Source organism: Panthera uncia (genome assembly GCF_023721935.1).
Source record: "Panthera uncia isolate 11264 chromosome A1 unlocalized genomic scaffold, Puncia_PCG_1.0 HiC_scaffold_17, whole genome shotgun sequence".
Taxonomy (NCBI): Eukaryota; Metazoa; Chordata; class Mammalia; order Carnivora; family Felidae; genus Panthera; species Panthera uncia.
In genome coordinates, this window is record NW_026057577.1 from 85,463,984 (window position 1) to 85,476,334 (window position 12,351).

At 33.3% G+C, this 12,351-nt stretch overlaps 1 protein-coding gene across 1 annotated transcript in view; it reads left to right on the forward strand.

The window, feature by feature from the left end:
• The window catches only part of WDR36 (WD repeat domain 36), a 43,777-nt gene extending 32,694 nt beyond the window's left edge, over positions 1–11,083 (forward strand). The window contains exons 18-23 of the mRNA XM_049647707.1: positions 1,534–1,631; positions 2,028–2,173; positions 4,462–4,581; positions 4,759–4,840; positions 6,499–6,686; positions 7,834–11,083. Of these exons, the coding sequence (XP_049503664.1) occupies positions 1,534–1,631; positions 2,028–2,173; positions 4,462–4,581; positions 4,759–4,840; positions 6,499–6,686; positions 7,834–7,983 (784 nt within the window). The 3' untranslated portion in view covers positions 7,984–11,083. The remainder of the gene's footprint in view (positions 1–1,533; positions 1,632–2,027; positions 2,174–4,461; positions 4,582–4,758; positions 4,841–6,498; positions 6,687–7,833) is intronic.
• The last annotated feature ends 1,268 nt before the right edge of the window (positions 11,084–12,351 follow it).

Below are 12,351 nucleotides of genomic sequence, written 5' to 3' on the forward strand. Positions count from 1 at the left end.
TAGAAAAGTTTTATCTGCTCCTGAATTTAGTTGTATAATTCCTTTAACTCTTACTATTAAGGAAGAGAAAAAAATTGATCCCTTTTCTAATTATAAAATTTTATAACTGGATTTTTAGGATATGAAAATAAATTCAATATATAATAGAAATAGACTCTGGCCACCTTAACATGCAGATTGGAATATCTCCTGGAATCTAAGAAGCTTGAATAATCAAGACAAGAAAATAGTAGAATACCTATTGGACCTCAGCAGGAGTATATAGTGTCACGCTTAATATAACTCAGAATCTGATACTCTCAATTATTATTATTATTTTTTATTATTTATTTTTGAGAGAGAGACAGAGGGGCAGAGAGAGAAGGAGACACAGAATCCAAAGCAGGCTTCAGGGTCCAAGCTGTCAGCACAGAGCCCTATGCGAGGCCTGAACCCACGGACTATGAGCTGAAGTCAGACACTTAACCAACTGAGCTACCCAGGTGCCCCTGATAGTCCCAATTATTATATTACATTCCAGATTTATAATGTATGGGGAAGAGAATCTGATTAGCCCTTTGGGGGAGGTATCTTGGATTAGTCATCCAAGGCTATGGTGCAGGGTCAAGTAGCAGAACCATGATCACTTTAGAGGACTGTTCTACAGAAGGGAAAGACCATGACTGTTACAGCATATTTGCTGTCTGACTTAACTGAGTCCATCTTTCCTTTAGTTATGATTTCCCGAAATGGAGGTGCCTGGGTGGCTCAATGGGTTGAGTGTCCGGCTTCGGCTCAGGTCGTGATCTCACAGTCCGTGAGTTCAAGCCTTATGTTGGGCTCTGTGCTGACAGCTAGGAGCCTGGAGCCTGCTTTGGATTCTGTGTCTCCCTTTCTCTCTCTCTGCCCCTCTCCCACTCATGCTCTGTCTCTCAAAAGAAATGTTAACAAATTTAAAAAAAAAAGACTTTCTTAAAAAAAAATGATTTCCCTAAATGAAGGTTGCCATTTGTCAAAACAATTTAAATGTTTGGAGGTTATGTTATCTTATGCAAGTATTCATTACTGATCTCTCAAATACTTTTCGTACTATATTAAAATAAAGACTCCATGGGGTGGCTCAGTCAGTTGAGTGTCTGACTCTTGATTTCAGCTCAGATCGTGATCTCATGGTTTATGGGATCAATCCCTGCACCACTCTGTGCTATCAGCACAGAGCCTGTTTGGGATTCTCTTTCTCTCCCTCTCTCTCCACCCCATCCCCACATTTGCTCTCTCTCTCGCTCTCTCTGTGTCTCTCTCAAATAAATAAAAACTGTAAAAAAATAAAGATTCCATTAATAAATAAAGTTTATGCACAGCTCTCTAGTGATGACATTTATGACCTGAATCAAGGCATTTTCAAATTAATACTATCTGAAATTTTTTTTCTACTTATAAGTGATTGGAACCAAGCTGAATTCAAGATTGCAGAGATTATTAATGACCAGTAATTGAAGTTTTTCTGGAAAAACTTAAAAGTCTTAAAATATTGTTTATATTTTTATTTCTCAGGTCCAATGTTTCACTGTATTCAGTTGTTTCACTACGCCCACTTCCCACAGATTATGTTCCTTCAGTAGTGATGCTTCCTGGTACTTGTCAAAACCAAGGTAATCACAACATAGTAAAATAATTTTTGAAATGTAATCTCATAAACCTAACATGGGGGATATTACTACTGAAGGCAAAGTTTAATGCATTGAATCAAAGTATTTTCCAACTGATAGGAAATATTTTTAAAGACGCCATGAATTAATGCAAAAATATAATTTGTGGTATTGATAAGATATTAATAGTATACCAGTGGAGAAATGTTTTGTTTCTGGTGATGGGAATTGTAGATAATATGACAAGATGAGGAAGTAAAAGTAAATAGAGTTTTTAAGGCTATATTGAGTAAGCATGTTATGAAATACAAATGGATTTGGAATAAATTAAGTTGCTTTTATATGATAAAAATCTCATTCTGCATTAATATGTTTCACCTGAAATTTTTTTGTTTTAAGATGTGGAATTATCAGAAGAAACCATAGAACCAAGTGATGAAATGATAGAGTATGATTCCCCAGAACAGTTGAATGAGCAGTTGGTGACTCTGTCACTCCTCCCTGAATCACGGTGGAAAAACCTTCTTAATCTTGATGTTATTAAGGTAATGCTGTAGTACACTTAATACTGGTTCCTAAAGACACATTCCAGAAGCATTTTCTTTAGTAGAGATAGCTTCTTCTACTTGGAGGGTTTCAGGAGGAGCAGTTAATGCCTAAGGTAGTAGAGCATACCATTTAGTTGAATGCTGTTGGATCCAGTGATTATCACAAGATTCTTTCTCTATTGAAATTGACTTTCAGAGCACTGAGCAGACCTTTTGATATAGCAGAAGTACAGCCTGCAACTACAGAGCCATTAGAAGTTGGATGTTTTAAATCTAACCTAATAAACTACTTTTTTTAACTTCTAAAATGAGAAAAAAAATTGCTATCATGATGTGTGATATTTCTGTTGCTAGGCGTTTGAGTACTAGAAGACTTTCTCTGGTCTTTTAATTAAGCTTCAGCTTCCCTTTGCCATTCTATACCTTACTCTGTCAGCTCCAAGAAGACCTTCACAGTTTGCTGTGTTAAGTGCAGGCACATAAATTAATATGAACTAAGTACTGGATAATATCCCAAGGACAACAGCAGTGAAAAAAAAACCAACAAACCTAGCTCCTTTGTCCTTGAGAAATTTATAATTTTATATGAAAAATGGATGATTATGGCATAAATTAGTGTTTTTCAAAGCATATTTTCTGGCCCCCATTTGTGAGTAGCAAAAATAATTAAAAGGAATAGACTAGAAAACTTCAAAGGTTATCATCTGATAATAAAGGTAAGTGTTTATGAACGTCTTACATGTCTTATGAGCATTAGAAAGTGTAAGAACACTTACGTAGATAACTATGACAAGGTATGGTAAGTATTTTTGTAACTGATTACTTAGCACCAGAAAAGACGTGTATCTTGGGTAAGAAAAGAGTTTTCATGTGTTAATTTTCCTCACAGAAGGTATGTTATGTAGGAACATAGTTGTGAAAAATCTCTATGATGTTATCCAGTGTATCAGCTATAAAGGCAGTACTTTATGGAATAGCTTTAAAAGCAATGCATTAAAAAGGACAAGTAGGTTAGTGTGAAGGGTGCAGTCAGAATAATGCCCAATTAATTGAACTAAGATTTTGGACTACTCTGTTGCTTGCTTAGATACAGTTTTGTTTTAGAAACCAAGTGAATAATCTTTATGGTAGAAATATGCTAACATCTCCAATATTTTTATTTTTTTACTGAATGAAAGAAATTAGAATTTTATCTTATGGGTAACTTTTCTCCTTTTGGTTTTCCTTATGAGACTGTTTCCAATGCTCCCTGTGGAGCACTTGCAAAAGGATTTTTGTTCTTATTTACAGCTCAGTGACTCTCTCCCTTCCAACTCAAGAACAGCAAGTTACAAGGGTAACTGTGACTCTTACTAGAGTCTCCACCATCCCTAAGAAGGGCTGTGCATATGCTACAGTTGGCAGTCCCTTGTCCTGCTTTCATGTAGTAACTTTCTTTTTTGCTGTGCCTCCACAAGGCCACAAGTATCCTTGGTTTTCTTTCAAAAAACGAATCTCTCTAGGGTCACAGAGCTCCTAGAGAATGGAGGAATGATGTAAGGTAAAATTGTGAGACTTTTATTGGGCAGTTTACCACAGAAAGGCCCTTTCATCAGATGCTCCTGAGGTAGTGATGTGTAGCCTGTGGTCACCAAAACTAAGTTCTGTCAGTGGGAATTCCAATGGAGGTTTTCCTGATAGGATTTTACTAACACTTGTAATAATTTGTAAATGAGCACTATTGTTCTCTTGCTTCTTAAAGTCTCAAAGTAAGGGAAAATCAGTAGAAATTTTAACAAACTAGAAGAATCAGGGCTATATTCTTCACAAGAAAATTTTATCAAATTATTTCTAATGGCAAAGTCTACCTTTGGCTCCACATTTCTTCTGGAGAAAAAAAAAAAACTTGATAAACTGTTGAGCGTTTATGTAAGTTTTGCTTTCTAGCCCATTTTGCGAAAAAGGTTTTAGAAGTTCAGAATTATTTGATTGTTATTTCTTCACCTAAATATTCATGTAAATCATGTTGGAGGAAAAAGAGTTCATAGAGCTTCTCATGAACCGTGTCATTTTTCTTCTGCCTTACCAGCAAAGGTATTGGAGGCCTGCCTTGAGACTCCAGTTTAAAGATATCTGTAATATTGGTCGGTTGGGATTTTATTTTGGCATTCAAATTTGAAAATGTTTTGTTCTTTTATTTTAATTTTTGCACTTTGTTTTAAAATTGTTTGGAATTAAACATTAGAAACTTTTGTCACAATAATTACTTCATAGTCTTTTCCCCTTTCTGATTTTCTTTTAATCAGAAAAAGAATAAACCAAAGGAACCACCCAAAGTACCCAAATCAGCACCATTTTTTATTCCAACAATTCCTGGCCTTGTACCCAGATATGCTGCACCTGAACAAAATAATGATCCCCATCAGGTAAAAACCAAATTGGAACATTCTAAGTATATGGGGTGTGTTTTGTGTTGTGCATTTGTAGTTCTTTGTCAAGACCTAATTTTACAAAGTACATTAATGATAGCTTTTAATTATAAGGTATAATTTTTTTTGTTGCATTTGCATTCTTGGAATAATGTGCATTTGTTTTTCTTGAAGTCTAAAGTGGTGAATCTTGGAATTTTGGCTCAAAAATCAGATTTCTGCTTGAAACTTGAAGAAGGACTGGTAAATAATAAATGTAAGTTAAATTGTGAAATCTTTTACCAAGTATCACCAACATATTATACTTTGTGTGAAGAGAAATTGAATGAAATATTAGCAGATTTTTCAGTAGCTGAAAGAACATAGTAAAAACTTAAAAAAGATCAAAATTTTGATTTTATTATGAAATAATGTTAGCTTTTGTATCATTATATTTTTAACAAATGACACTGAACTCAGATGAATGTCAATATTATAATATTTTGAGAACCTCTCATACTTTCTGTATGGAAATTAGTGGGCTCCCCCCATCTCTTGCTTTTGTTTTTATTTACAAATACAGTTTGTAATATGGCAGAGACTTTTGTCTCAGTTGATTTTTAGATCTTCCCAAATTTTCCCATTAAAAAGTAATTTTAAAATTTATTTATTGTACTAATAGATTTAAATTTTGAAAGATACAGTTTGTAGCTAACAGTAAGAACTATAATTTTAAAAAAGATCTATAAGTGATAAACAGACAGTTACTCTCCTGTTTGATTTATCCTCTTGTTTTTTGGATCCAAATGCTTTGTTTTTATACCAGTATCACTTGAATCCACATTGGTGAAAAGTCAAATAATGCTACTGATGGGCCATTGCAGATGACTGAGGAATAGCAGAATCATAAAAGGAGTAACTTGTTATATGGGGGTGCACAAGGAAGAAGATACTATCATTTAGTATCTACTGGAAGACAGAAAATAAAATTTATTAGACTTTTGTCATTAGTGTCATTCCCTTTCTAAAAGCTAAAAGCATAATCATTGCCATTGTAATATCAAATGCTTGTTGTAAAAATAGTTGTAAGTATATAGAATATATATTCATAGGATGCATATAAAAATCAGTGCTGAGCACCTGTGTGGCTCAGTCAGTTAAGCATGTAATTCTTGATTTCGGCTCAGGTTGTGATCTCACGGTACCTGAGTTCAAACCCCATTCCTGGCTCTGCACTGACAGCGCAGAGCTTGCTTGAGATTCTCTCTTTCTCTGCCCCTCCCCTGCCCGTGTTCTCTCTCTATATCAAAATAAATAAATAAACATTTAAGAAAACAGCAACAAGAAACAAGAATCCTTAAATCTAGAGAAAAGGTATCAATTTGGGATGGGTAAGAATGAGGTGTAGAGTCTTTCCCCTTTTATATATTTCTGTATTGTTAGTGTTTCATAATGATCATATGGTACTTTAAAGTTTTTTGTAACAATAAAAAGAAAGAAAAATAAATTCCCCCACCTCATCCTGTTCTCAGTGCAACTACTGTTAATAATTTGGTATGTACCTTATAGCCTTTTTATATTTGGATTTGTCTTGATTGATATGTGACCATCTGATTGTTGTAAGACCATCTTGAAGTGTCTGTTGCTAGGTATTGATTAGATTTTCTTAAACAGCAGGGAAAAACAAACTTACTAAGATGCAAAAAGTTTAGTGTTTTTAGTATTTTTATTGTACTAAACTGATTGCTCTCATCATTTGTACTAATTATTACTTAATTTGGGGTTCATTCTGTGATTTAACAGGAAAAAATAAAGCCACAGGAAGAATTTCCTGTGCAATTTAAATATTTGTAGCTTGGGTATGAAATGAAGCTATAGTTTCCTAAGTGAGGTGATTGTAAGTAGTAATGGGATTCTTTTTAAAACTTAATGCAGATGAAGCTGCTCTTAACCTTCTGAAAGAATTAGGCCCATCAGGAATTGAAACAGAGCTGCGCAGCTTGTCTCCTGACTGTGGTGGGTCTATAGAAGTGATGCAGAGCTTCTTAAAAATGATCGGGATGATGTTGGACAGGAAGCGTGATTTTGAGTTAGCCCAGGCATATCTTGCATTGTTTCTAAAGGTAAGTCTGATGTAAGACAGTACTTCTCAGCTCGCCTTCCTCTAGGGTAGTACTGTCTGATAGAATTTTCTGCAAGGATGACAGTGTTTTATTCTGCATTGTCCAACATGGCAGCCACTTGGAGCTTTTGGCTATTGAGCCCTTGAAATGTGGCTAATGAAAGTAAGATACCAGATTTCTTATTTTATAGAGATTTAATTAATTTAAGTTTAAATAGCTGTGTGTACTATTGGACAGCTGGACAGCACAACTCTGTAGTCTTTTCTTTTACTTAGCACAATTTTGACTCATCCACCTAACTTTTCTGTGTCCTCCATTTGAGTCAGTATATTGAAATGTTAACTTTTTCAAGTCATCACATTTTGGCAGTTTTTGTATGATCATAAAGAGAAAGTTAGGTTTTGTGTTGATTTTTTGTTTGTTTGCTTTTGTTTTTCCTGCTGCTGAAATCAAAATACTTCTATCCTGGTTGAAGGAGTTTCAAGTAATTTGGCAAGAACAGTTGTTTTTATGACTAACATAATGGAAAATTCCTGTTTATTGCAGTAGCATGTTTGTATTGAAGGAAGTAGATGATGCTGACTTGTGTTAACAGATAATGATACTTCATCTTTCCTATTTGTATCTAAAATGAGTTTACACTTGATCTAATTATGTGCAACTTAAAGTAGACATTTAGATGGTAGAATATAGGATGAAAAAAATAGAATGCCACAAATTTTTTCTCTATCTTTTCCCAAAATTATCAAGTATAGTTTCTGAAAATAAATGTACATAAATCTTTAGAAGATAAAGTAAAGGGCCCTCAATCATTCATTACCAGTAGGTTCCAATGAAAAGAGAAACCTTAAAGAAGCACAGAAATACAGAGTTAGTGTTAGAACTAGGACCTTGTTTCTGCATCTGTATTAGGACTTTCCTTAGGTAGAGGAGAGTGATGACAGCTTCAGTTCTACTAAGGGAGAGACAATACCATAAAGGAACTCATAATAAAAGTTCGATAGAAGAGAGGGAAATGGAAATTGGTAATAAACCAGCATCTAAGAAAAAAATACAATAGTATCTTCTGCTGTTCCTTGGTAAGAAGGTTAAATCTAGAATAAACAAAATTTTAATTTTCTTAAATGTTACAATATTTTTCTTTCAGTTACATCTTAAATTGCTTCCTTCAGAACCAGTACTTCTAGAAGAATTGACAAAGTTGTCATCACAAGTGGAAGAAAACTGGATCCATTTACAGTCACTCTTCAATCAAAGCATGTGTATTTTAAATTATATAAAAAGTGCTTTGTTATAAAAACAAATTTAAGTTACCAAATAAATCAAAGACTTTTGTATTAAATGGGTTCCGTTTAAGTCATACCTTATTTTCCAAGTTTCATATGAAAAGAAATGCCAGTGCTACCAACTAGTCAGTCATTCTTCACTTTAAATGATAAATATTATCTTGAAATAAAATTTTACCTGTCATTTGTTTTAAAGACTTATAGAATCTACTCAATGACTTATTTTCCAAGTCTCTTCACATCAGTTACCTTGTATATGACTTTATTGAATTATCATCATCAGCTCCTATTTTTTAAATATCTATAATGTAAGAGATGCTAGGTATTTCATGTAAAAAAGTGCTGAATTGAAAATAAACTTATATATAATACAGTATAAAAGTGCCTTTATGATTTGAAGGAAAAAGGCATGTTTCCTTCCTTGGTGGCCTTTGATGAAAACATGGATCATTGACTCTTAAAGCTTAGTTAGATCATTGACTCAGACATTAGTGCAGTCCACCTGTAATGCAGAAAAAGAAGCTGCTAAGGTCATCTTGGGATCTCAGTGACAGATCCAGATTTTCTAATGCTGCCCAGTGCCCTCTCCATTAGAGCCTTTCTAAAGCAACTTGTTCTTTTATAAGTAAGGTGAGAGGCACTTTCACAAGGCAAATTGCTGTAGGAGACAGTTGAATTAGATACCTAAGATAGGGGAGGGAAATTCTGGGCTCCATTGAAGATATCCTTCAAAAATGTTTTTGCCTTAAAGATGATCTTTTTATTTGGGAAGAAACTACTGACTATGTACTTTTCTCTCCTAACCATTTCAAAACCAGATAGCTCTGGAAGTTTCTCTCATTATTGTTTTCTTTTCATGATTTAAGACTTGAGCGAAACATGAATTGGCAAGAAGCAGTTCCTTCTCCTTGAAAGGTGCTGGAGGTCATCATGAAAGCTGCTTTGCCTCCTGTTTGTGTCTGCTTTCCCTACTACCAAAAAAAGTCTTTTAGGATGGAGCTAAGGTCACAAATGAGTGAATGAACTTTTCAGTCTTCGTATCCGTTAACTGAAGCCCCATCAGTATGAGAAGTTGATAGAGGACTTAATAGTGGGACTATGCTATCACAAATGCAAATACTTTCCCAAATAGCAGAAAAAAGCAGAGGACAGTTGCCACTTACATGGTAGATCTTCGAGATACAATGTGGTATGACTGCTTTGGTGTTCTTTTTGTCCTTGTAGAGGTGTGAAAAACTATGTTACTACAGGCAATTTGTTTAAGAATTGGAAGCCATATTGATAATGTAATATTTGTAAAGTTTAATCTACTTAAAAAAGATAAAGCAATTCCTAAAAGCACAGTCCTCTGAAAACAATTTTTAGTCTATACATTCATAAGTAGTAGTATTCATAAAATGCAGCTGGTTGTATTTGAATACCAATATTCTCATTAGAAAAGGTTTTACAGAATAATCTCTAGAAAGAATAGTCCTCACAAGATGATCAGTGATAACTTTAAATATCAAAGCATTTTTGTTTATAAGCTTAATAAAACTAGTGACTGAAATGTTAATAATGACTTAAGTCTAAAAACTATTTCCCTCTGCCCCAAATACTATATTCTAAAGATATGGCAAAATGTCAATATATAACCATGTACCATGTGAATTTTATAAGTAACTAAAAAACAAAATAATAAGAGCTTAAGTTGATACTGTATTGCTTTTATAAATCTCGAACTGAACTTTTTTCTCTCTTTCAAATGAGAATCTAGGAGTTGAGTGTATCATTTCTATCAGAGGTATCTTTAGATAGTATTAACATCATTTTGGCAGGTAATCTTCCAGAATCTTTCCTGTATGTTCACATCAAGTAGGGAGGGAGAAAGAAATACAGAGAATAATTTTGAGTGTATATTTTTTCTTAAAATGTATCGGTTTGTGCAAACTGCTTTTCTTTACATTTCATATTACAAATGTAGCATATGACTGCATTTTACTTGTAAAATACATCAGAGAAAAGTCTATTTTTGACAATCACCTTCAATCCCAATACCCTCCCTGTTAAGCACCAATTGTTAACTTTCTACCTAGACCTTTTTCCATGAATGTATATACATGCTATATATAAGCACAGGAAATGAAGTGTATAGTTTCAATTTTTACCTAAATATATGCATATCATTCTACAACTTTTCTACTTGGCTTATTTCAGTATAATCACACCTAATTTCTTTACTTTTGTTTAAAAAAAAAGAAAGATTGTTCCACAATTATTTAGTCTAAAATGGACACTTCAGGGAGTTTTGTTTTGTTTTGTTTTTTCCTGATTACAAAACAATGCTAAAGGAACATCATCCTGTATTACATTGTGCATAAAAGGATTTCTCTGTAGTATATGCTTAGGCTTTGAATTGTTGGACCCAAGTCAGGCAGTTTTAAAGGGATATTTCAAGAGATACTTCAGTTGGATTCCAAAATGGCTGTTATCAATTTGCAGTTTCTTCGCAGCAATGGAGGAGTATCCATTTCCTAGGACACTTGATATTAGATTTTTAAATTTTTTATTTAATGAGTAAAAACTTGTTTTTTTATTGTTTTAATTCAAAACTCTGACAGTAGTAAGGATGGGCATCTTTTCATGTTTATTTTAGACTATTTTTATATTTCTTATGTGACTTGCCTTTTGGCAACATGGCTCATTTTTTTGTTGAATGATTTGTCTTTATCTCATGTTTTGTTTTGTTTTGTTTATATGGTGTAGATATTAGTCTTTTATGTCTGTTACCAATGTTTACTCATTGATCACTTGTATTTAAGTTTACTTATGGTGTCTTTTTTTAATAGATGTTTTATATTTATATATACAAGTTGATAATTTTTATTACTTATTTCAAAATATAAAACATATTCTGTATTCTAAGACATTTATCATGTGTGCATCCCATCAGTTCTTCGTTGAGACTTGATTTTTGGAAGAGTAAGATACAGAGCTACTTTTATGCAAAAATTCAAAAACCATTAATGAATTCCTCTTTTCTCACTGATTGGAAATGCTGTTTTATTATGTGCTAAATTCTTTGAGATATTTGATATCCCAAATAAATAATAAATGGCTTTGTTTCTAGTTTGCTGATGTATTTTCAGTTTTGTTGGGGTTTACACCTGGCTAATGTTTTTCCCAAAAATGTCTTGACTGTTTGTGAGCATATCTTGAAGTTATGCTTTTGTGCTAAATTAATAGGATTTGGAGAGATTTACAATAGTATTTCTCTTCAAGAACAGTATGGATTCATTAAACTAGATCTTTTGTGGACTTGGTTTAATAAGACTTCTTTACATGCATTTTTGACAGATTTATTTCTGGGTGTTTAATTTTTGTTGCTATAGTGAAATAGACCTTTTTTCTCAAATATTTTTTAATTGCTCATTGCTGTCATGGCAAAAGCAATTTTGTTTTTATATACTAATTTATTATGATGCTGCAGAACTCCTTTAAAAGTTTGTCAACATTCTTACTTAAAAAATCCACAAGAATCCCATCTTTTCCAATTGATGAGATTATTTCCTATACAATATTGGTATTTTATTTAATTGTTCTTAAGATTGCTTTAGTTAGTATCTAGCACAGAATGTTGGATACTGGAAGTGTCTAGAAAATAATAGTCTTGCTACTGACTTCAGTGAAAAAACTTTTAATGTGTCACCATTAAGGATAATATATGCTATGAATTTCTAGTAGATATCCTTTGTTCAGTTCTATCTTATGATTTTCTACTTAAAATTTAAACTAGTAGGTATAAAATTTTATTAAGTGATTATTCTGCATATATTGGAGGATCAGTATCTTTAGTGTCATTTAGTGAATTTTATTCAAAGATTTCTAATATTAAGTTATTTTTCATTCTTAGGATAATAGAACTGTTTCCAAGTAAGATGAAACTGGTGTATTTTTCTGTTTCAAAGAGTTATCCTTGATTTTTTTTTTTTAAGTAACCTCTACACCCATGGTGGGACTAGAACTCATGACCTCGAGATCAAGAGTTGCATGCTGTACTGACTGAGTCAGCCAGGTGCCCCTATCCTTGGTATTTTTTTAAAACTTGCTTAGTCAAAGGGGAAAAGTCTTGCACAAAGTCTTTTTTTTTTTTTTTTTTTTTTTTTTTTTTATGTTTGTGTTTGAGAGACAGAGCATGAGCAGGGCAGGGGCAGAGAAAGATGGAGAATCCAAAGCAGGCTCTAGGTTCTGAGCTGTCAGCACAGAGCCTGATGCAGGGCTCAAACTCAGGAACTGTGAGATCATGACTTGAGCCAAAGTGGGATGCTTAACCAACTGAGCCACCCAGGCGCCCCTTGCACAAAGTCTTTGTTGAGATTTTTGCCCATTTAATTTTTTCT